The following is a 22,450-nucleotide window of genomic DNA, read 5'->3' as shown; positions in this document are numbered from 1 at the left end:
ATGGGGGACTTCAACTTTCCAGATATTGACTGGGAACGCTATAGTTCGAGTACTATAGATGGGTCAGTTTTTGTCCAGAGTGTGCAGGAGGGCTTCCTGACACAGTATGTAGATAGGCCATTAGATTTGGTACTGGGTAATGAGCCCGGCCAGGTGTTAGATTTGGAAGTAGGTGAGCACTTTGGTGATGGCAATCACAATTCTGTTATGTTTACTTTAGTGATGGAAAGGGATAGGTGTATACCACTGGGCAAGAGTTATAGCTGGGGGAAAGGCAATTACGATGAGATTAGGCAAGATTTAGGGAGCATAGAACGGGGAAGGAAACTGCAGGGGATGGGCACATTAGAAATGTGGAGCTTATTCAAGGAAAAGCTCCTGTGTGTCCTAGATAAGTATGTACCTGTCAGGCAGGGAGGAAGCTGTAGAGTGCGTGAGCTGTGGTTTACGAAGGAGGTGGAATCTCTGGTCAAGAGGAGGAAGAAAGAAGGCTTATGTTAGGATGAGATGTGAAGGCTCAGTTAGGGCACTTGAGGGCTACGAGGTAGCCCGGAAAGACCTAAAGAGAGAGCTCAGAAGAGCCAGGAGGAGACATGAGACGTTGTTGGCAGATAGGATCAGAGTAAACCCTAAGGCTTTCTATAGGTATTTAAGGAATAAAAGAATGACGAAAGAAAGATTAGGCCCAATCAAGGATAGTAGTGGTAAGTTGTGTGTGGAGTCAGATGAGATAGGGGAAGCGCTAAATGAATATTTTTCAACAGTATTCACTCTAGAAAATGACAATGTTGTCGAGGAGAATACTGAGATACAGGCTACTAGACTAGGTGAGATTGAGGTTCACACAGAAGAGGTATTAGAAATCCTTCAGAAGGTGACGATAGATAAGTCCCCTGGGTTGGATGGGATTTATCCTCGGATCCTCTGGGAAGCCAGGGAGGAGATTGCCGAGCCTTTAGCATCGATCTTTAACTTGTCATTGTCTACAGGAATTGTGCCAGATGATTAGAGGATAGCAAATGTGGTTCCCCTGTTCAAGAAGGGGAGTAGAGACAACCCTGGTAATTATAGACCAGTGAGCCTTACCTCAGTTGTTGGTAAAGTGTTGGAAAAGGTTATAAGGGATAGGATTTATAATCATCTAGAAAAGAATAAATTGATTAGGGATAGTCAGCACGGTTTTGTGAAAGGAAGGTCGTGCCTCACAAACCTTTGAGTTTTTTGAGAAGGTGATCAAACAGGTAGATGAGAGTAAACCAGTTGATGTGGTGTATATGGATTTCAACAAGGCGTTCGATAAGGTTCCCCACAATAGGCTATTGTACAAAATGCAGAGGAATGGAATTGTGGGAGATATAGCAGTTTGGATCGGAAATTGGCTTGCTGAAAGAAGTCAGAGGGTGGTAGTTGATGGGAAATGTTCATCCTGGAAACCAGTTACTAGTGGTGTACCGCAAGGGTCGATGTTGGGTCCACTGCTGTTTGTCATTTTTATAAATGACCTGGATGAGAGCGTAGAAGGATGGGTTAGTAAATTTGCAGACGACACTAAGGTCGGTGGAGTTGTGGATAGTGACAAAGGATGCTGTAGGTTGCAGAGAGACATAGCCCAGCTCTGCAGCTTATCTGAGAGGTGGCAAATGGAGTTTAATGCAGACAAGTGTGAGGTGATGCACTTTGGTAGGAGTAACCGGAAGGCAAAGTTACAGGGCTAATGCTAAGATTCTTAGTAGTGTAGATGAGCAGAGAGATCTCGGTGTCCATGTACACAGATTCTTGAAAGTTGCCACCCAGGTTGACAGGGCTGTTAAGAAGGCGTACAGTGTTTTAGCTTTTATTAATGGATCGAGTTCCGGAACCAAGAGGTTATGGTGAAGCTGTACAAAACTCTGTACAGTGGCCTATTGTGGGGAACCTTAGCGAACACCTTGTTGACATCCATATACACCACATCAACTGGTTTACTCTCATCTACCTATTTGGTCACCTTCTCGAAGAACTCAGTAAGGTTTGTGAGGTACGACCTTCCCTTCACAAAAACCGTGCTGACTATCCCTAGTCAATTTATTCTTTTCTAGATGATTATAAATCCTATCCCTTATAACCTTTTCCAACACTTTACCAACAACTGAGGTAAGGCTCACTGGTCTATAATTACCAGGGTTGTCTCTACTCCCCTTCTTGAACAGGGGGACCACATTTGCTACCCTCTAATAATCTGGCACAATTCCTGTAGACAATGACGAGTTAAAGATCAATGCTAAAGGCTCGGCAGTCTCCTCCCTGGCTTCCCAGAGGATCCGAGGATAAATCCCATCCAGCCCAGGGGACTTATCTATCTTCACCCTCTGAAGGATTTCTAATACCTCTTCCTTGTGAACCTCAATCCCACCTAGTCTAGTAACGTGTATCTCAGTATTCTCCTCGACAACATTGTTGTTTTCTAGAGTGAATACTGTTGAAAAATATTCATTTAGTGCTTCCCTTATCTCATCTGACTCCACACACAACTTACCACTACTGTCATTGATTGGGCCTAATCTTTCTTGCGTCATTCTTTTATTCCTTAAATACCTATAGAAAGCCTTAGGGTTAGCCCTGATCCTATCCGCCAACAACTTCTCAATATTTGCCTCTGACTTTTAAAATCTTCCATGATTATCATCTTGCCATTCTGATAATTTACTATTCCTTCTTCCTGTATGCTTCATCCTACTGTGTGGTCAGTGCTGAGGACCTGTATACCACACTCTCAGATGTTGTCTAGCTTTTACAATGTCACATCTCTACCCAAACCATAACCACATCCAAGTTTCGTGAACATAGGTCATCCCACTCAACTGTACTCAGAACTACCCTTTTATCTTCTTTCCTAGCTTCCTGTCTTTCCTAAATGTCGTCTTATTTCACAATTTCGTTTCCTTTCCAATCTTCCCTTGTCCCTCAGGGCTCCCCAATTGCACCTAGTTATTTTAAATATTTTACTTGCTGGAATATGGCGCTATTACCATTAAGAGGAAGGTGTATTGGCCTCCAATTCTGATCATGCACTGAGTAGATTTCTATTTGATTTCTTACAATGTAGGCATCCACAACAGACCATCAAAATGGCCATTAGTGGAGAATCTTTAATAGGATCATTGGTCAGATTTGTTCTTGTGGTAACCAGAAGGTCTGGGCCATTTTGCATTGAATGTGCTTGCCAGTTTGTCATATTCTGTGCTGTGGGCTTATGACCATGAAGAAATGGATTAATGCTGCCAAACTTATTCTCACCAGCAAAGATGAGACTTTGATATCATTGTGCTAGATGGGACATAAAGCCAAATCACAGAATCTTAAAAACCCCGCAAACTCACCGAATCTTCCTACCAAATGTGAAGTTCAAATCTCCCCACCCCCCAGTCTTTGTGGTGAATGTATCAGTTTTTATGTTAAATTGTGCACATTTAAAGCAAATAGATTGTTAACATTAATGCATTTTGGGTATGCATGAAGTTAAATGTTTTTTAATAGTTTTAGGATTTTTAAAATGTTGCATATGATAATTGTATTATTAGTTGGAGAGAAATTGAGTATTGCTGGGAAAAGATCCTTTTTTCGACTTGCAGTCATCAGAACAATTCATGAGAAATACCGAAGGGTAGGCTACATTGTTATTGTATGAGCGGAGAGTGCTGAATAGTTAGTGAATGAATTTTTGCGGAGGTGTTACCGCGAGGAATGTACCAGGACTGATAGCTGTGTCTCAAATTTTGTTTAAACTTAAATCGAGCAGGTTGACTCTAGTCAAGGAATTACCTTGAGAAATGAACCTGAGAGAACTTTGATAAGTGTATTTTTCAGCAAAAATGATAGTGTGTGCCAGAATCTGTATTTCATAAGGAGCCTGAAAAGTTGTAATTACTGTACATGGGCTGCAGTGCAACTTATTATAATATTTTAAACTGGGAAAAAAAAACACTATTTTCGAATGTTCTCTTGCTTTCTGTTGAATGATCCAGTCACACATTACCTTTCTTTGTCTTGGGGAAGATAATCGAGAGACAACTGAAGTTGACAACACTAGCCATTATCCAGGCTAAAGGAATTAAATGGCCCTGTTTCTATACTATAAATTCCTGGTAACCAGGGTTTCAACTAAATTGTAAGTAACCCACAAGACAGGCCTGCAAATAATTCAAGAAAGGTCTCCTAAATCCACTGCTAGACAGTCACAGGACTCTTTTGAGAATGGGAAAAGAACACAGTTATATTTAGAATAGCAGCAAATGTGGGAGACAGAATCTGACAGAAGCTGTTCACATTGATGATTGGAAGGAGTTGGGGCCGCAGATTAGATTCAGTGCAGGTAAAGTAATTCTGGTTGTGCTTATGACAGAATGAGACAAAGCAAACAGTTCACACTGCTTACTGTAACACTATGTATGTGTATGATTTCCCAACATTAATACCTTTACAAAATTCTAATTTTTTTGTGAGCTCTCTTGAGTCTGCCCTTCACAAGCTACAATCTACTGCTGGATTATTAAGAACCAAAGGAGAAAAATGCTAAGTCTTTTCCAGTGCATTTTTTCCTCTATAAGATTTGTGAAGTTTAAAATAGTGCTCTGAGATAAATATTGAGGAAATCCTGTTTTTTTTTCTCCTCTCCTGTTCACTTTAGGTTTTTCTTTAAATGTTTCTGCTATAGAGGTGTCATATTTTAGAAAATTAAAGTTTTTGATGTGCAGAAAACAGTTGGGAGCTTAATCCACATCCTAATTGAGCTTGATCTCTAGCCTTTGGAAGAAGACAAAGGCATTTGGGAGTGTGTAGTCATGAATTAAGCCATAGCGTTTATTTGCTGGAATGTTTGGCTTCTTTTGTTTCTGTACATCTCTTATTGGAGCCATTGGAATGACTTTAAAAATCACTGCTTCAAAACAGTTTTGTTTCTAACTTAAATCTTGCTATCTAAGGAACTGGTCATTAAAAAAAAGTGGTCTCAAGAGTCGAGTTCTCTCAGGAAAACTTTCCCTTCTGTTTCTACCAACCCTGTCATTGATTACAAGAAATGTTGACTTGCATGCACCAATTTATACCAATGATGCCCAGAGTATTGAAGTAAAAAAAGAACTAGAAAAGTTGATGAGGGTCGAGCTGTGGATGTGGTGTATATGGACTTCAGTAAGGCATTTGATAAGGTTCCCCATGGTAGGCTCATTCAGAAGGTCAGGAGGAATGGGATACAGGGGAACTTAGCTGCTTGGATACAAAATTGGCTGGCCAACAGAAGACAGCAAGTGGTAGTAGAAGGAAAATATTCTGCCTGGAAGTCAGTGGTGAGTGGAGTTCCACAGGGCTCTGTCCTTGGGCCTCTACTGTTTGTAATTTTTATTAATGACTTGGACGAGGGAATTGAAGGATGGGTCAGCAAGTTTGCAGACGACACAAAGGTCGGAGGTGTCGTTGACAGTGTAGAGGGCTGTTGTAGGCTGCAGCGGGACATTGACAGGATGCAGAGATGGGCTGAGAGGTGGCAGATGGAGTTCAACCTGGATAAATGCGAGGTGATGCATTTTGGAAGGTCGAATTTGAAAGCTGAGTACAGGATTAAGGATAGGATTCTTGGCAGCGTGGAGGAACAGAGGGATCTTGGTGTGCAGATACATAGATCCCTTAAAATGGCCACCCAAGTGGACAGGGTTGTTAAGAAAGCATATGGTGTTTTGGCTTTCATTAACAGGGGGATTGAGTTTAAGAGTCGTGAGATCTTGTTGCAGCTCTATAAAACTTTGGTTAGACCGCACTTGGAATACTGCGTCCAGTTCTGGGCGCCCTATTATAGGAAAGATGTGGATGCTTTGGAGAGGGTTCAGAGGAGGTTTACCAGGATGCTGCCTGGACTGGAGGGCTTATCTTATGAAGAGAGGTTGACTGAGCTCGGTCTCTTTTCATTGGAGAAAAGGAGGAGGAGAGGGGACCTAATTGAGGTATACAAGATAATGAGAGGCATAGATAGAGTTGATAGCCAGAGACTATTTCCCAGGGCAGAAATGGCTAGCACGAGGGGTCATAGTTTTAAGCTGGTTGGTGGAAAGTATAGAGGGGATGTCAGAGGCAGGTTCTTTACTCAGAGAGTTGTGAGAGCATGGAATGCGTTGCCAGCAGCAGTTGTGGAAGCAAGGTCATTGGGGTCATTTAAGAGACTGCTGGACATGTATATGGTCACAGAAATTTGAGGGTGCATACATGAGGATCAGTGGTCGGCACAACATTGTGGGCTGAAGGGCCTGCTCTGTGCTGTACTGTTCTATGTTCTAAAATGTCCATCCTTGAAAGTAGTTTCATGTCCAATTAGCACCATTTGCTTTATTAATTTCCTACCAATAGGATAATTTCTTGGCCTCATTTTTCTCTAATGCTTCATTCTGTTCTGTCGGAAGTTGCTGAAACAAATATTCTTACAAAACACACTTGTCTTGAAGAATGATTATGCACAAATAAATATTACTTATCAGGTGGTGGAAGTTTTATTCTGAAATAAGTGGACCATAATTCACATCTATCAAAATACATTGAATGTGAAAGCTTTGAATGTTTGAACTATTAAAAGTTGCACAGTTTGGCAAAACAGGACTCATTGAGAACATTTTTAATTGAATTATTAAATAGAACATAGAACAAAACAGCGCAGAACAGGCCCTTCGGCTCTCAATGTTGCGCCGACCCGTGAACTAATCTAAGCCCCTCCCCCTACACTATCCCAAATGTAAAGCTCAAGCAATCAAAAATATTAAACTCTGGCAATACCGTTTAATCATTTGACTAATGTTTTAAACAGTAGTGCTATTGACAGGTTTTTGCAGTGTTTTTTAATTATAATGATAGTAAGCTAGAGCTTATGTTGAATCTAATTCATTTTTATGAGCCTCGTCATTTTTGTGCTATTGGGAATTGTAATAATCCATTTAGTAAATACTCTTAGGAAATTGGATCAAATCTTGGGATTATGGAAGAACCTGAACTCTCTCAACTGTCAATGAATAATTCAACTTTAATAGATGAAGAACTAAGACAGGATTCTCCAATAGAAGACATAACATGTCAGAATGAATTCCAAACATTTACTCGGGTAAGATATCAAAAAAGCATAATCTTTCAGTTTCACAGATCTGATTTAACAAATGGCCTTTTATATCCTACCAGCTGCGTTATGCAACCTAAAATTAACATTCATAGTTGTGAATAATTTTCAGACAATTTTTTGTATGACTCTGATTTTCATAAGCTAGGTTTTATTTTAATTCTCATTTGGAAGTGGGTTAGTGAGAGAAACAGCCCACGGTGACAAAGTGCTCCTTTGCATCCCCTTTTGTAGACAGTGACCAGGCTACACTCAAAACAAAATATGAAATTATTACGCCAGTCCTATCTGGTTGCTTGTAATGACACTGAAGGGACTGTGGTTGTGAAGGTGCCCACTCCTTGGTGGCAACAAGAAAAGCCATTGGTTCTATTCATATCTTTCTGAAAAACTGATCTTGAACCCAGTGAATTTGAATGAACATTTCCCTTCCTAGGTCATTGGACAGATATTTAGCGTAGAGTATGTTTTATAGGCTAGTCATCAGTCATTAACTATCAGTTTAAGAAACTAAGAAATTTACTTGGTCAGTATTTGGATTCAAGCATGGCTTTTTGTCAACTTTGTTTTAAAAAGTATTAAGCAATTTAGTTCTGATTTTTAAAGTTTCAGGAATATATTTTTAAACAGCTGATCTTGTGACATTTTGAAGTTTTTTTGTGATACTACTTAGAGATTTGTCCATTGGTTTTGCTTCTGCTTGGCATACATGGGGTTCCATGTAATAACGTTAGTCTCCTCTGCGAGAATGAAGGTGCTTTGAGTAATCTCCCATTTTATTGTTAGAAAATGTATTTTTCAAGATATTGAGTTGCTGCTGAGAACAGAATTGCCTTTACTATTAGGATGTGAAAAATCAAAAGTGAAAAGGAATGTGTTGGGAGGTGTTGTATTGCATTGAATTTTCAGGGTAATATGCTGCAAAACAACTTGAATAATGAAGACCCCTATATGGTACATTCCCTTTGTTAGATTTAAGAAGTTTGAAGTATCTGTGTGAACAGATGGTTAATGCATGATTTTTAAGATTTGCATAGATATCCAGGCAAGAACTGGAAGTTTCTTTTCAAAATTAGAAATATAATTCCCTGTCATTGGAGGTTCCATGTGTTTCTCCACTGCTGGACATCTAGCAGACCGTGTTCTGTGTTGATTCTTTTGCAAAACCCCTTTTATAATTTGCTTGCATTTTTGGTTACTTTCACAGAGCTGTCACAAGGAGAAATAATCCAAGACAATGAGCACCATGTGACAGTTTGATGTTGCACATTACTGAACATAAATATTCAAATATAGAAAGCGTAATGTTTCTGATGAGTTTTCCTAAAACCTTGACATTGATTGTGCTGTCGTCCGAAACCAACTAAAATTAAATTACAATATAAGCTATGATTCTGTAAAGTATATTGTATTTTACAGCAAGTACTTACTGTTGACAATTTTATTGTTATTCTACTGAAGTTCTTTATGAAATTGATTTCCTCTTAATGTTCTGAGTTTCTTTTTAACATAGTAGGTAAACTGCTGCTCTGTGGCTTGCCTGCTCACATGACCTTTTCCTCACTGTCTCTACTCCATGCTCAGTCTTGAACTCCATCTTTCCCCAGCTTCCTTTTATCACCTTACATTTTAAATTTTCAATTTCACATTGGGGATTTGAAATATTGCTGTCTAGTTCTGGCAAATGCAGTGCAGTGCCAGTGCCTTGGCCTTGTCCCTGCCTTTTTCGTGGGACTTGGTCCATTTTTGAAATCTATTTCCTCTTGTAGGCAGTCATTTGCAAAGAAGAGGTCGAGCTTGAATGTTGGGTGATATAAGTAGATTGGTTGGAATGATGGAGAATGAGAAGGGACATTTATGGTGAGGCTAGGAAGATTGGATGAGCATGAAAGAAAATTTTGGAGGGCCCTGGAAAGATTTTGGGGCAGGATGACTCTGATAGGTGTAGATCCAATTGCTTAATGTCTTTGGGCTTTCTCGGTGCTGTGGAATCAGCACACCTTTGCTCATGAGCAGTTCTGGAAGGTCACTTTTACGTGCCTCTTACTTGCTGCATTACCAAGGCCCAAGAAATCTGCCCGGTCACCTTTTAACCCTGGGACACAGAATAAAAAGCTAAAGCATCCAGCCTTCTTTCAATATTTAAATGAGTGAAAGGTCATGAGACTATATCAATTGCCAGTGTCTTGCCCCCACCATTAAAATGGGAAGTGGATAGATTGAATCCCTGTTTATATTTTCTTTTTAATAGCTCATTGATCAGTAATTCTGTGCACTAATTTCACTTTATACATCACCTCAGCTAATTCTATCCTGCATTTTCTAAAATTTATCCTCTCAATCCAGTTGACTAGGTTTTTTGTACCTTTTTCCATTTGGGCCTGTTTTTAAAAGCATGTGAATTTAAGGCTGTAATCACTGGATATTCACTGACTTTGAAATATTGGAGCTTTCAATGCAAGTTGCTTGCTTTCTGTTGGTAAAGGCATCAAGGTTATGGAACTGAAGTAGAAAAATGAACTGAAGATTTCAGATTAGCTATGATCCACCTGTATGGTAGATGATGCTATGTTCCTTACTCTACTTCCTGATCTAACTGGTTGCCAATAAGTGGATGTGACATGATGTTATTTGCACTCTTAAGTATCCATTAACATCCTGACAAATTTCAGGAAAATAATATGCCTCTTAATTTCATAGGATTTTGTATTTTTATTTTTGAATAAGTACACAGAGTTTCAGAATACGTCAGTTTTTGCAGCTTGATTGTTGTTTTGACGCAAATAAAGACAAAGATGAGCTCAGTCTACTAATTTCAGTCTACCAAATCCTATTAGTGAATAATGATTGATCGGAACAAAGTTATAACTTGTTTTTGAATATTTTTGCCTGTGTCATCTAGAACATTAAGTATTATATCTTTTTATGTAGGCAAATGAGTTGCAGCCTTCGAAGCTTAAAACCACAGATCATGCAATTTCTACCTCGCATCACTTAGGAGTTGCAGACCACAAAATAAATCACACAGCATCTTCATTTCAAAAGTCTCCAACAGGTATGGAGAAATAATTTCATAATCCTAATGTTTCATTGCATTGTTTCCTCCAAATAGCTTTAGAGAGAGTGTTTGCTGTTGGCCTTAAAATCTTCAATAGGATTAAGTGCATGTAAAACTACAATTAATTAGAAACTTAAATGGCACGGAAGAATGTGACCATTTCACTCCATTATCTTTGTGGCCGTGGGGGAAAATAGCTGTTCAGTCTAATCTCCCTCCTTAGACCTATAGAATATAAGAACTTAAGTGCCCATCTTGGTGTTTTATACATGCTATGAGATTTTCTGCTTCTGATACTCTCTTCAGACAGAGTTCCAGCCTCCATAACTCTCAGTGAAAATATTCCTTCTGACTATTACTTTAAATCTATTGTTTATCATAGTCATATGAATTGTTCAGCCCTTATTTGGCTGAGGGGAGAACAAATGAACATTGACAGCTCCTAGGTAATATCTTCCTTGATAAAGATAACTGTCAGGTGGGAAGAAATCCATATTGCCGAAATAACTAAACTGATCACGTCTTGGAGCAAAAGCATACCGTATTCCGTGTATTAAGCAAGGTGGTTAAGAACATGTTTAGCATACTTCTCTTCATTGCTCAGACCTTTTGAGTGTCGGAGTTGGGATGTCACATTGAGTTTGTACAGGACGTTGGTTAGGCCTCTTTCGGAGTACTGTATGCAGTTCTTGACACCCTGCAATAAGAAGTACTTTACTAAATTGGAGATGGTTCAGAAAAGATTCACCAGGATGTTGCAGGGAATGGACAGTTTGAGTTAGAGAAACAGGCTGGGACTTTGCTCACTGGAGCATAGGATGTTGAGGAGTGACCTTATAGAGATTTATAAAGGCATGGGCATGGACAAAGTGAATAACAAGGGCCTTTTCCCAGACTATGTCTAAAAAAACCAGGATAGGAGGCTTTTTAAGCTGTGGCAACCCACCTAGGAGAGGGAAATTCAGATTCTGAACCCACTGCTTGGAGACTTCACTGGCACTGGCCTAGTTCCTGTGGCTATGACTGATTTACTGCGGTCAAAGGGCATCTCTTAATGCTGTTAAACTGCAATACAGGCAAAAAGAAGAATCTTACTTCAAAAGGTGGGAAAAGAAGAAAACTTCCAAAACCTGGCCACTGGAATGTGAAACTACTGTTTGAAATTAGTAACAGCCATCCTAAATAACACTGGACTTTTGTGTCCCTGAACTAACCAGACTAGACATCAAAATGGCAATGAAATAAAACAAAGAACTGCAGGTCCTGGAAATCTAAAACAAAAAAAAACAAATTTGCAGAAACTTTGCAGATCTGGCAGCATCTGTGGAGAGAAAGCAGGTTAACATTTCAAATCCAGTGACCCTTAAGACCTGGGCTGCTTCAGCAATTTCTGCCTTTTGCGTCAAGAGAGTGGTCCTATGTAAGATAGCATGCCAAAATACAACCCTGGCTACAACTGCTATTGATCAGAGATTTCATGATGAACAACACGTCTTTTTAATACGTCTTTGTTAGCTTCAAAGGCAGAAAAGCAACAGTGATTGACTCAATCACTACATGCGGAATTCTAGTCCTCGGCTAAGCCCAAGAATTGATATAGAGACAATCCATCCAAGTATTGAGTCAGTAACCTACAAATGTTATCTTGTCAAAGTCGCTATCAAGCAGATCGGACTGGACAAGTCCAATCTGCTGATAATTTCAATATGGTCACAAGATCTGACACCCAAGAAGAACAGGGACTGGTTTAATGAAAACTTTGAGGAATAAAGATTTGTAAACAATAAAGAAATCGGTTGATCAGTGTCAGCTGACCAGCCAACAGAAGACAACCTATTGCCAATCATTTTAACACCCTTCAGTATAAAATTAAAACAATCTAAAGTGACAAGTGGATAGGAGTTAGAAAAACAAAAAGCTCAACTAAATGCTAACGCTCCCAGCATAAACTTCTGAAAAACATGAAAATTTGTATTCGACTAGTGATTATAGTTCCAAGTTAGGTAGCTATGTGGTTTGGAGGAGAACTTGCAGTTTTCAGTGCTCCCATACATCATCTGGGTGGTAGACATGATGGCTTTAGAACGTATTGTCATAGGAGTGGAGGTGCAACCTGCAGTGCTGCTAGTACACACTCTGTGCATTGGTGATGAAGGTGTTAGATGGGTACCAATTAAGTGGGCTATGTTTTCCTGGATGATATCAGTCTACTTCAGTGTTGTTGTTCAGGCCAAAGGAGAGCACTCCATTGTAATCCAAACATAAGCCTTGTAGATGGTGAATGGCGGGGGAAAGAAAGGTTTCTTTTTCAGGTGGGCAGAATTCCAAGTCTATGTTTTGACTGAAGTTCCTTTTGCACCAGTGACTGCAGTTGTAACCTTTGTTCAACAATATAGTGTGAGTCTTCATTTTTACTACCAATTAGTTTGATCTCATGCAAACCTGTGCTGTTTTAGTTACTTTATAACTCAAGACTGTAACTGTCAAGGTCTCAGTGCCTCTGCCGACACTCTTCCCTTAAAGCCACATGTACCTTTACCTTTCCAAATTCCTCCTGACCGAGAAACTGTGCTTCAATGTGATATTGGTGAAAGGATCTTTAACATGGAAGCCCTGAGATGGAAACAGCGAACTAAGTCTGAGAAGACTTTTTGGGAGTTGTGTCACGTTGTTTCTTGGTAATCCTGGGGGCAGTACCAAGCTGTATTTAAATAATGCAAGATTGAACAAAAAGAAGTTGCTGCTTATTTGTGTGATTCTGAACTCACCATTGAAATCTAAAAACGAACATCGGCAATTTGACATGTCACAGGACAGGAGAGGAAGCCACTCTGTCCGAAGCATCTGTACACAGTGGCTCATAGTGCCAGGGACTTGGGTTCAATTCCGCCCAATGGCGACTGTCTATGTGGAGTTTGCATATTATCCCCATGTCTGTGTGGGCTTCTTCACACAGTCCAAAGATGTGCAGGTTACGTGGAGTGGCCCTGCTAAATTGCTCATCGTGTCCAGGGATGTCTAGGCTACCTGGGTTAGCCAGGGTAAATGCAGGACTACAGGGATATAGAGTAGGAGTGTGGATCTGGGTGGAATGCTGTTTGGAGAGTCGGTGTGGACTGAATGGGCCTGAATAGCCTGCTTGCAACCTGTAGGAGTTCTGTGATTCAGAGCTGGCTCTCCGGAATCTAGTTTCCATCTTTCTCCTCCGTGGCTCTGCGCATTTGTGCCTCTACCATATATCTGGGCAATACATTCCAGATATGAGCTACTTAGTGCTTGGAACAGTTATTCCTCATACTGATGTTTGCTTCTTTTACTACCTAAAATTTCAGCGCCTTCTCATTATCAATCTTTTTCACAAGTAGGAACGTTTTCTCCTTATTTACTCAGTCTTAACCTATCATGATTGTGAATGCGAGTTTTGAGAAGATTTGTAGCTCAGGTCGAGTTTCTGGATGTGAGTTTGCTTGCTGAGCTGGAAGGTTAGTTTTCAGACGTTTCGTCACCATTCTAGGTAACATCATCAGTGAGCCTCTGATGAAGCGCTGGTGTTATGTCCCGCTTTCTATTTACCTGTTTAGGTTTGCTTGGGTTGGTGGTGTCATTTCCTGTTCTTTTTCTCAGAGGATGGTAGATGGGGGTCCAAATCAAATGTGTGTGTTGATGGAGTTCCGGTTGGAATGCCATGCTTCTAGGAATTCTTGTGTGTGTGTCTCTGTTTGGCTTGTCCTAGGATGGATGTGTTGTCCCAATCAAAGTGGTGTCCTTCCTCATCTGTATGTAAGGATACTAGTGATAGTGGGTCATGTCATTTTGTGGCTAGTTGATGTTCATGTATCCTGGTGGCTAGCTTTCTGCCTGTTTGTCCAATGTAGTGTTTGCCACAGTTTTTGCAAGGTATTTTGTAGATGACGCTCGTTTTGCTTGTTGTCTGTATAGACAACATATACAGACAACAAGCAAAACGAGCGTCATTTACAAAATACCTTGCAAAAACTGTGACAAACACTACATTGGACAAACAGGCAGAAAGCTAGCCACCAGGATACATGAACATCAACTAGCCACAAAACGACATGACCCACTATCACTAGTATCCTTGCATACAGATGAGGAAGGACACCACTTTGATCGGGACAACACATCCATCCTAGGACAAGCCAAACAGAGACACGCACGAGAATTCCTAGAGGCATGGCATGCCAACCGGAACTCCATCAACAAACACATTGATTTGGAGCCTATCTACCATCCTCTGAGAAAAAGACAATAGACAATAGGTGCTGGAGTAGGCCATTCGGCCCTTCGAGCCAGCACCACCATTCATTATGATCATGGCTGATCATCCACAATCAGTATCCTGTTCCTGCCTTATCCTCATAACCCTTGATTCCACTATCTTTAAGAGCTCTATCTATCTCTTTCTTGAAAGCATCCAGAGAGTTGGCCTCCATTGCCTTCTGGGGCAGAGCATTCCATATATCCACCACTCTCTGGGTGAAGAAGTTTTTCCTCAACTCTGTTCTAAATGCCTACCCCTTATTTTTAAACCGTGTCCTCTGGTCCTGGACTCACCCATCAGCGGAAACATGCTTCCTGACTGCACAGTGTCCAATCCCTTAATAATCTTACACGTCTCAATCAAATCCCCTCTCATCCTTCTAAACTCAAGCGTATACAAGCCCAGTCGCTCCAATCTTTCAACATATGATAGTCCCGCCATTCCGGGAATTGACCTTGTGAACCTATGCTGCACTCCCTCAATAACAAGAATGTCCTTCCTCAAATTGGGAGACCAAAACTGCACACAGTACTCCAGGTGCAGTCTCACCAGGGCCCTGTACAGCTGCAGAAGGACTTCTTTGCTCCAGTACTCAATTCCTCTTGTGATGAAGACCAGCATGCTATTAGCTTTCTTCACTACCTGCTGTACCTGCATGCTTGCTTTCATTGACTGATGTACAAGAACACCTAGATCTTGTTGTGCTTCCCCTTTACCTAACTTGACTCCATTGAGATAGTAATCTGCCTTCCTGTTCTTACCACCAAAGTGGATAACCACACATTTATCCACATTAAACTGCACCTGCCATGCATCCGTCCACTCACCTAGCCTGTCCAAGTCACCCTGTATTCTAATAACATCCTCCTCACATTTCACACTGCCACCCAACTTTGTGTCATCAGCAGATTTGCTAATATTACTTCTAATGCCTTCGTCCATATCATTAATATATATTGTAAACAGCTGCGGTCCCAGCACCGAACCTTGTGGTACCCCACTGGTCACTGCCTGCCCACTGGTCACTGCCTGCCATTCTGAAAGGGACCCGTTTATCACTACTCTTTGCTTCCTGTCAGCCATCCAATTTTCAATCCAACTCAGTATTTTGCCCCCAATACCATGTGACCTAATTTTGTTCACCAATCTCCTATGCGGGACTTTTTCAAAGGCTTTCTGAAAGTCTAGGTACACTACATCCACTGGCTCTCCCTTCTCCATCCTCATAGATACATCATCAAAAACTTCCAGAAGATTAGTCAAGCATGATTTCCCCTTCGTAAATCCGTGCTGACTCTGATCTATTCTGTTACTGATATCCAAATTAGTCGTAATTTCATCTTTTATAATTGACTCCAGCATCCTTCCCACCACTGACGTCAGGCCAACCGGTCTGTAATTTCCTGTTTTCTCTCCCCCTCCTTTCTTGGAAAGCAGGACAACATTTGCCACCCTCCAATCCGCAGGAACTGATCCTGAATCTATAGAACCTTGGAAAATAATTACCAACGCGTCCACAATTTCTAGGGCCACCTCCTTAAGTACCCTGGGATGTAGACCATCAGGTCCTGGGGACTGATCAGCCTTCAGACCTAACAGTCTATCCAACACCATTTCCTGCCTAATATAAATACCCTTCAGTTCGTCCATTACCCTCGATCCTTCAGCCACTACTGCATCTGGGAGATTGCTTGTGTCTTCCCTAGTGAAGACAGATCCAAAGTACCTATTCAACTCATCTGCCATTTCCTTGTTCCCCATAATAAATTCACCCGTTTCTGACTTCAAGGGCCCAATTTTAGTCGTAACCATTTTTTTTCTTTTCACATACCTAAAAAAGCTTTTACTATCCTCCTTTACATTTTTGGCCAGTTTTCCTTCGTAGCTCATTTTTTCGGTGTATTGCCTTTTTAGTTATCCGCTGTTGCTCTTTAAAAGCTTCCCAGTCCTCCGCGGCTTCTCACTCATCTTTGCTATGTTATACTTCTTCTCTTTTTTATTTTTATACACTCCTTAACTTCCCTCGTCAGTCACTGCTGCCCCGCCTCCCCTTAGGATCTTTCTTCCTCTTTGGTATGAACTGATCCTGCACCTTCTGCATTATATCCAGAAATACCTGCCATTGTTGTTCCACTGTCATCCCTGCTAGGGTATTGTACCACTGAACTTTGGCCAGCTCCTCCCTCATAGCTCCATAGTTCCCTTTATTCAACTGCAATACTGACACTTGCGATTCTCCCTTCTCCCTCTCACACTGCAGATTAAAACTTATCATATTATGGTCACTACCTCCTAATGGCTCTGTTACTTTGAGGTCCCTGATCAAATCGGGTTCATTGCACAACACCAGATCCAAAATTACCTCTTCCCTGGTAGGCTCCAGTACAAGCTGTTCTAAGAATCCATCTCGGAGGCACTCTACAAACTCCCTTTCTTGGGGTCCAGTACCATCCTGATTCTCCCAGTCTACCCGCATTGCTGAAATCGCCCATAACCAACTGTTGTGATACCTTTGTGACAGGCCGATTTCAACTCTTGATTCAACCTGCACCCTACCTCCTGACTACAGGCCCCCAAACAGTAGATAACTCCCATTTAGGGTCTTTCTACCCTTAGAATTTCTCAGCTCTATCCATACTGACTCTACATCTCCTGACTCTCTCTCCCCTCGCAAGGGACCGAATATCATTCTTCACCAACAGGGCTACCCCACCCACTCTGCCACCAGTCTGTCCTTTCGATAGCACATATAGTCTTGAATATTCATTTCCCAGGCCCTGTCCACTTGAAGCCACGTCTGTTATCCCCACAACATCATACTTGCCAACTTCCAACTGAGCCTTAAGCTCATCCACCTTATTTCTTATGCTTTGTGCATTCATATAATATTTTTAATTTGTTTCTCCCCTCACCCTTCCTATCAATCCCTATTTCACTTGGCCATACTGTACGATCCCTTCTCGAGTTTTCTGCTCTGTTGATTCTGTTGTCCTTCTTAACCTCTCTTATTCTCACTTTCCCTTTAACTTCATTCTTAAATTTCCAGTTTGGCCCCTCCCCCCCATTACTTAGTTTAAACACACCTGTGTTGCAGTGGCAAACCTGCCTGCCAGAAAGCTGGTCCCCCGATTATTAAGATGCAAACTGTCCCTCCTGTACAATTTATTCTTACCCCAAAACATACCCCAGTGATCCAAGAATTTAAATCCTTGCTTCCGACATCAGTCCCTCAGCCACACGTTCAGGTCCATTATCTCTCTGTTCCTGCCCTCTCCAGCCCGAAAAACTGGAAGCAAACCAGACAAAACCACCCTGGAAGTCCTGCTTTTCAGCCTCCTTCCGAGTTCTCTGACGTCCCGCTGTAGAATGCTCCTCCTTTTCTTCCCGACGTCATTAGTGCTGACATGCATCACCACCTCTGACTCTTCACCTTCACCCTCGAGGATTCTCTGCACTCTCAGTGACGTCCTGGATCCTGGCACCAGGAAGGCAACACACCATCCTCAAATCTCGCCTGTTGCCGCAGAAACCCCTGTCAGTCCCTCTCACAGTGGAGCCCCCTATTACCACAGCTCTCCGTGATGTCTGACTTCTCGGCTCTGCCTCTACAGCAATTTTTGACTCACAGACCTATCCACTTCTCGGACTGGCAGTGTCGTCTGTTTCGGCAGTTTCCAAGACAGTCAGCCTGTTTACAATAGGTGCTTCCCCTGGGGTCTCTTGTACTTCATTCATGTCTTCCTTTGTCATCGACATCTCCCTTCTCTCTTCAGGTATCCTTGGTGTAGTGACCTCGCTGAAGGTCCTGTCCAGAAAATTCTCATTCTCTCGGATGAGCCTGAGGTCTTCTAGTTCTTTCTTCAGTGCTGCAAAAACCTCCTTCAGAAGCTGAATGTGTACACACTTACGACAGCTATAGGAGCCAGAAACATCATCAGTGTCCCTGACCTCCCACATCATGCACGCAGCACACTGAATCAGCTTGGCAGTCATGTCTTCACCCTCTTCAACAGTGGCGTAATCTCCTCACTGAGCCTCTTCACAGAAAACTCGCACTTTACTCACCAGGCACTTGCCTCAGCCCTTGTGTGTTTGCTGTGAGTCTGTGGACTCTTAATTAGGTTAGAGGAGGAGGGTGGGAGGGAGGCCCTACCGTGTAGGACCTGGGGCTGAGAACACACCTACTTAAATAGCATTCCACTGCAAAAAAGACCCGCTGGCTTCGAGGCAAGTACTTAAATAGCACTCACTTACCTTCCCAACTGCCCCTCTGCCCTGACCTCACGTCCACCCAGCTTGCGCCGCGCTCTGCTGAAAAAAGAACAGGAAGTGACATCACTAACACAGGAAAATGACATCACCAACCCAAGCAAACCTAAACAGATAAATAGAAAGCAGGACATAACACCAGCGCTTCATCGGAGGCTCACTGATAATACCTAGAATGGTGACGAAACGTCTGAAAACTACCCTTCCAGCTCAGCGAGCAAACTCATGTCCATGATTGTGAATATTTTGACTGGAAATTGAACATTCAAGAATATTCAAATTTCAGGAAGCACAGGTAAAATATAGATGGAGGTGGGCTGATATTGTTAGTGAGAGATTAAATCAATGTTATAGTGACAGAAGTTATTGACTGAGGAATTACAGATATGGAAAGGGCACTGGTGTAGCTAAGAAGAAATAAGGGGTGAAAAACCTTCGTGGGAGTAGTCTTGAGGCATGCAAAAGGTAGTACTTAAGTAGAGGACAACAATGAACAGGAAGTTAGAGATGCATTCAACTAGGGTGCTACAATAATTTAATTTTAATTTTTGATATGAATCTACTCATCGTCAAAGCAAACCACATCAGTAATAATGCTGTAGCAGATGAATTCCTGAGATGTATGCAGGAACTAACTTGGGACAAGATATCTTAGTCTTATCTTGTGCAATCTCTTTATGAAAGGCCTTTTAGAAAAAAGTGACCACGAAATGATAGAATCCTTAATTGGAATAGAATGTGAAGTAGCTTAATCTGAAACTCTGATTCCAAATCGAAATGAAGGAAACTACAAAAGTATGCTAAAAAAGTTAGTTTTGATAGACTGGATAACTTATTAAAAGACATGATAATGGATAGGTGTTGGTTAAAATTTAAGGAGTAAACATATGTACTGCGGCAGTTGTATATTCCTGTTGTGTAAAAGATGAGCCAATTAAAAGTGGCCTAACCATGGATGAAAATTTCAGCCTAGTGTTAGATCCAAACAGGAATTGTGCAAAGTTGATTGATAAAATAGCAAATCTGATGATGGGAAAGGTTTGAAATTCATTGAAGGAAGACCAAGAGATTGATTTAAGAGGGGATAATTAGATTATGAAAGTCAACTTACAAAGAACATAGAGGTGGATTGTAGGAACTTCTAAAGTACATAAAAAGAAACTGGTTGAGAACATATCGGTTGCTTACAGTCTGAAATGGGAGAATTGATAATGCAGAACCAGGATACGGCAGAGTAATTAAGCAACTAATTGTTGTGACTTCAGAAGAAGTCACAAAAAAACCTGCAAGTTCTAGAGAAGCAAAGGTATTTTGTGAAGGAAGAATTGAAGAAAATTAATTTTTTTTTGAAAAAAGATGTTGGAGAAGTTTAATGGGACTGTGTAGCGATTTGGGACCAGGTGGACTTCGTTGAATACAAGGTTTTTGTTTGGGGGTAGTTGATCTGCATGAAATCGGAAAACCTTGGCTGAACCATGTAACCGGGAGATTAGAATCCCCTCAGTGGAGCATTGACTCCGAGCTGGCTGAACAGTTGTAAATCAAGGGTGACTTGGTGATGGGACGTGATCTCTGTGCAGTTATTTCAGTGGTGACGGGAGAAAACAGAATGTGCCTGAAGTACATTCTCTTGCACCTGTCATTTTGGACTTGGGGTAAGCATTTTTGGCATGATTCCTCAATTTGGGAAGCTTGACTCATTTGTTCCTGCTGTTGAAGACTAGGCCCACAATGTAGAAAGAATCCGATTTTGTTTTCTTCCTGAACAGATGACATTGCGGCATATGAAAAGCAACAAGTAACTCTTCTAACTGCATGCGAGTCTGCTGTATTTTCAGTTATAAGCAGCTTAACTTTCCCAGAGGCACCAAAAACTAAAACCTTCCAAGTGTTGACAGAGTGATTAGGGAACATTACAACCCCAAACCACCTCTAATCCTGAGATGCTATTGGTTTTATTTGGCTGTTAGAGAACCGGGGGAGTCTGAATCAGGATTTTTGACGAGGTTACAACAACTGTTGGAGGAATGTGATCGTGGGTTAACCCCGAATGAGATGCTGAGACCCCACTTGGTATGTGGGATTAAGGAAATAACCATGCAGAAGCGCCTACTAGCTGAAGCCAAACTGGACTTCAAACAGGCATTGCAGCTAGCCTTATCATTAGAAAATGCAGCAAGTGGAGCATGGGAGCTACAGGCCATCCAAATGGAAGTGGACACCCTCACCTACCCAGCTGAGCTTGGGGAATACCACTTGAGTGTATGTAATTGAAGCACCTCATGCAGGCTATGTCCTGAGCAGAAGGGCCTCAGGCCAACGACAGCAAGAACCTCCTCCTCTTCCCCCACCCCCCACCCCCCACCCCCCACCCCCCACCCCCCACCCCCCACCCCCCACCCCCCGAAAACAAAGCCGAGCCTCAGCCAGTTCTTCAGGATCTGGGCCGGTGAGCCATTGTAGTCACTGCCTGTATGTCCTGCAAGGCCTGACTTGAGTAGGTAATCTCATCAACCAGTACCCTGGAGACTGTACACCTTGGAAAGTCCCACTACATGTGGGTTGGAACAATTAAATTGCTTAGTGACACTGAAATCAGAGCCACTTAAAATTAAGGTTAGGTTAATTGGTCACCAGTTTCCCATGGAGGTTGATACTGGCACAGCTGTATTCGTGGTTGCAGAAGCTATCTTCAACAAAATTCACTTGGGACTCCAACCTTTAAATTTGCACAAGACCTCAGCCAAACTGAGAACATGCGCAGGGGAACCATTGTAAATTAAGACTACAACTTTTGGTTCTGGTCTCCTTTGAAAAGCAGCTGGTTTGTGGTGGTAGTAAAAGGCTCTCGCCCAAGTCTGTTGGGGTGAAATTGGTTGAGAAAGACCCATCAAGATTGGATCAACATTTTTCGTGTGGGAGATGCCTGCCTCAGTGAAGTCCGAGTGAAATATTCAGGAATTTTTCAAGAAGGGCTGGAGACTCAGAAATCAAAGCCACTTTACACGTAAACTAGGATGCAATTCTGGGATTTTGCAACGCCAGCCCAATGCCATTTTTGCGGGCAAAAATAGAGGTGGAAATCTGGTGAGAGAAGAAATCATCAAATCAGTGCAATTTGCAGAATGGACAGCACAGTTTGAGCTGATTTGTGAAGCCTGACAGCTTGGTTCACCTTTGGGATTTTAAGCAAACGGTCAACTTCTTGCAGCTGGATACATAGCTGATCCCTTGCATAGGGGATTTGTACACTAAGTTGGTGGGGGAGCTGTTCTTTACGAAGCTGGGCATGAGCCATGCCCACCTGCAGTTGTGACTGAATGAGGAAGTATGCTACAGTTAATACCTATAAGGGTTTAAATCATTGTACAAGACTGCCATTTCAAGTACCATTAGCATGTACTCTTTCCAATGCACCATGGAGAACGTTTTACAAGGGCTAGCCCAGGTTGTCATTTATTGTATCAGAGATAATGGGAACTGCAGATGCTGGAGAATCCAAGATAATAAAGTGTGAAGTTGGATGAACACAGCAGGCCAAGCAGCATCTCAGGAGCACAAAAGCTGACGTTTCGGGCCTGGACCCTTCATCAGAGAGGGGGATGGGGTGAGGGTTCTTGAATAAATAGGGAGAGAGGGGGAGGTGGACCGAAGATGGAGAGAAAAGAAGATAGGTGGAGAGGAGAGTATAGGTGGGGAAGTAGGGAGGGGA

At 41.8% G+C, this 22,450-nt stretch overlaps 1 protein-coding gene across 8 annotated transcripts in view; it reads left to right on the top strand.

The window, feature by feature from the left end:
* Positions 1 to 22,450, top strand: part of cep295 (centrosomal protein 295) — a 208,413-nt gene that overhangs the window by 156,501 nt on the left and 29,462 nt on the right. For 7 of the 8 annotated variants that reach the window (XR_009445842.1, XM_048532236.2, XM_048532237.2 and 4 more), the window contains 2 exons: positions 6,971 to 7,117; positions 10,061 to 10,184. Coding sequence is in view for 7 of the 8 variants with exons in the window: in XM_048532236.2 (XP_048388193.1) it covers positions 6,971 to 7,117; positions 10,061 to 10,184 (271 nt within the window). In the remaining variant the exon portion in view is untranslated. Of the gene's footprint in view, positions 1 to 6,957; positions 7,118 to 10,060; positions 10,185 to 22,450 lie in introns of those variants that run through there. The other variant, XM_048532239.2, reaches the window with a different exon arrangement.

The sequence above is a fragment of the Stegostoma tigrinum genome, chromosome 6 (assembly GCF_030684315.1).
Source record: "Stegostoma tigrinum isolate sSteTig4 chromosome 6, sSteTig4.hap1, whole genome shotgun sequence".
NCBI lineage: Eukaryota > Metazoa > Chordata > Chondrichthyes > Orectolobiformes > Stegostomatidae > Stegostoma > Stegostoma tigrinum.
Note: the sequence above shows the minus strand (reverse complement) of the source record. Positions and strands in the feature narration are given on the sequence as shown.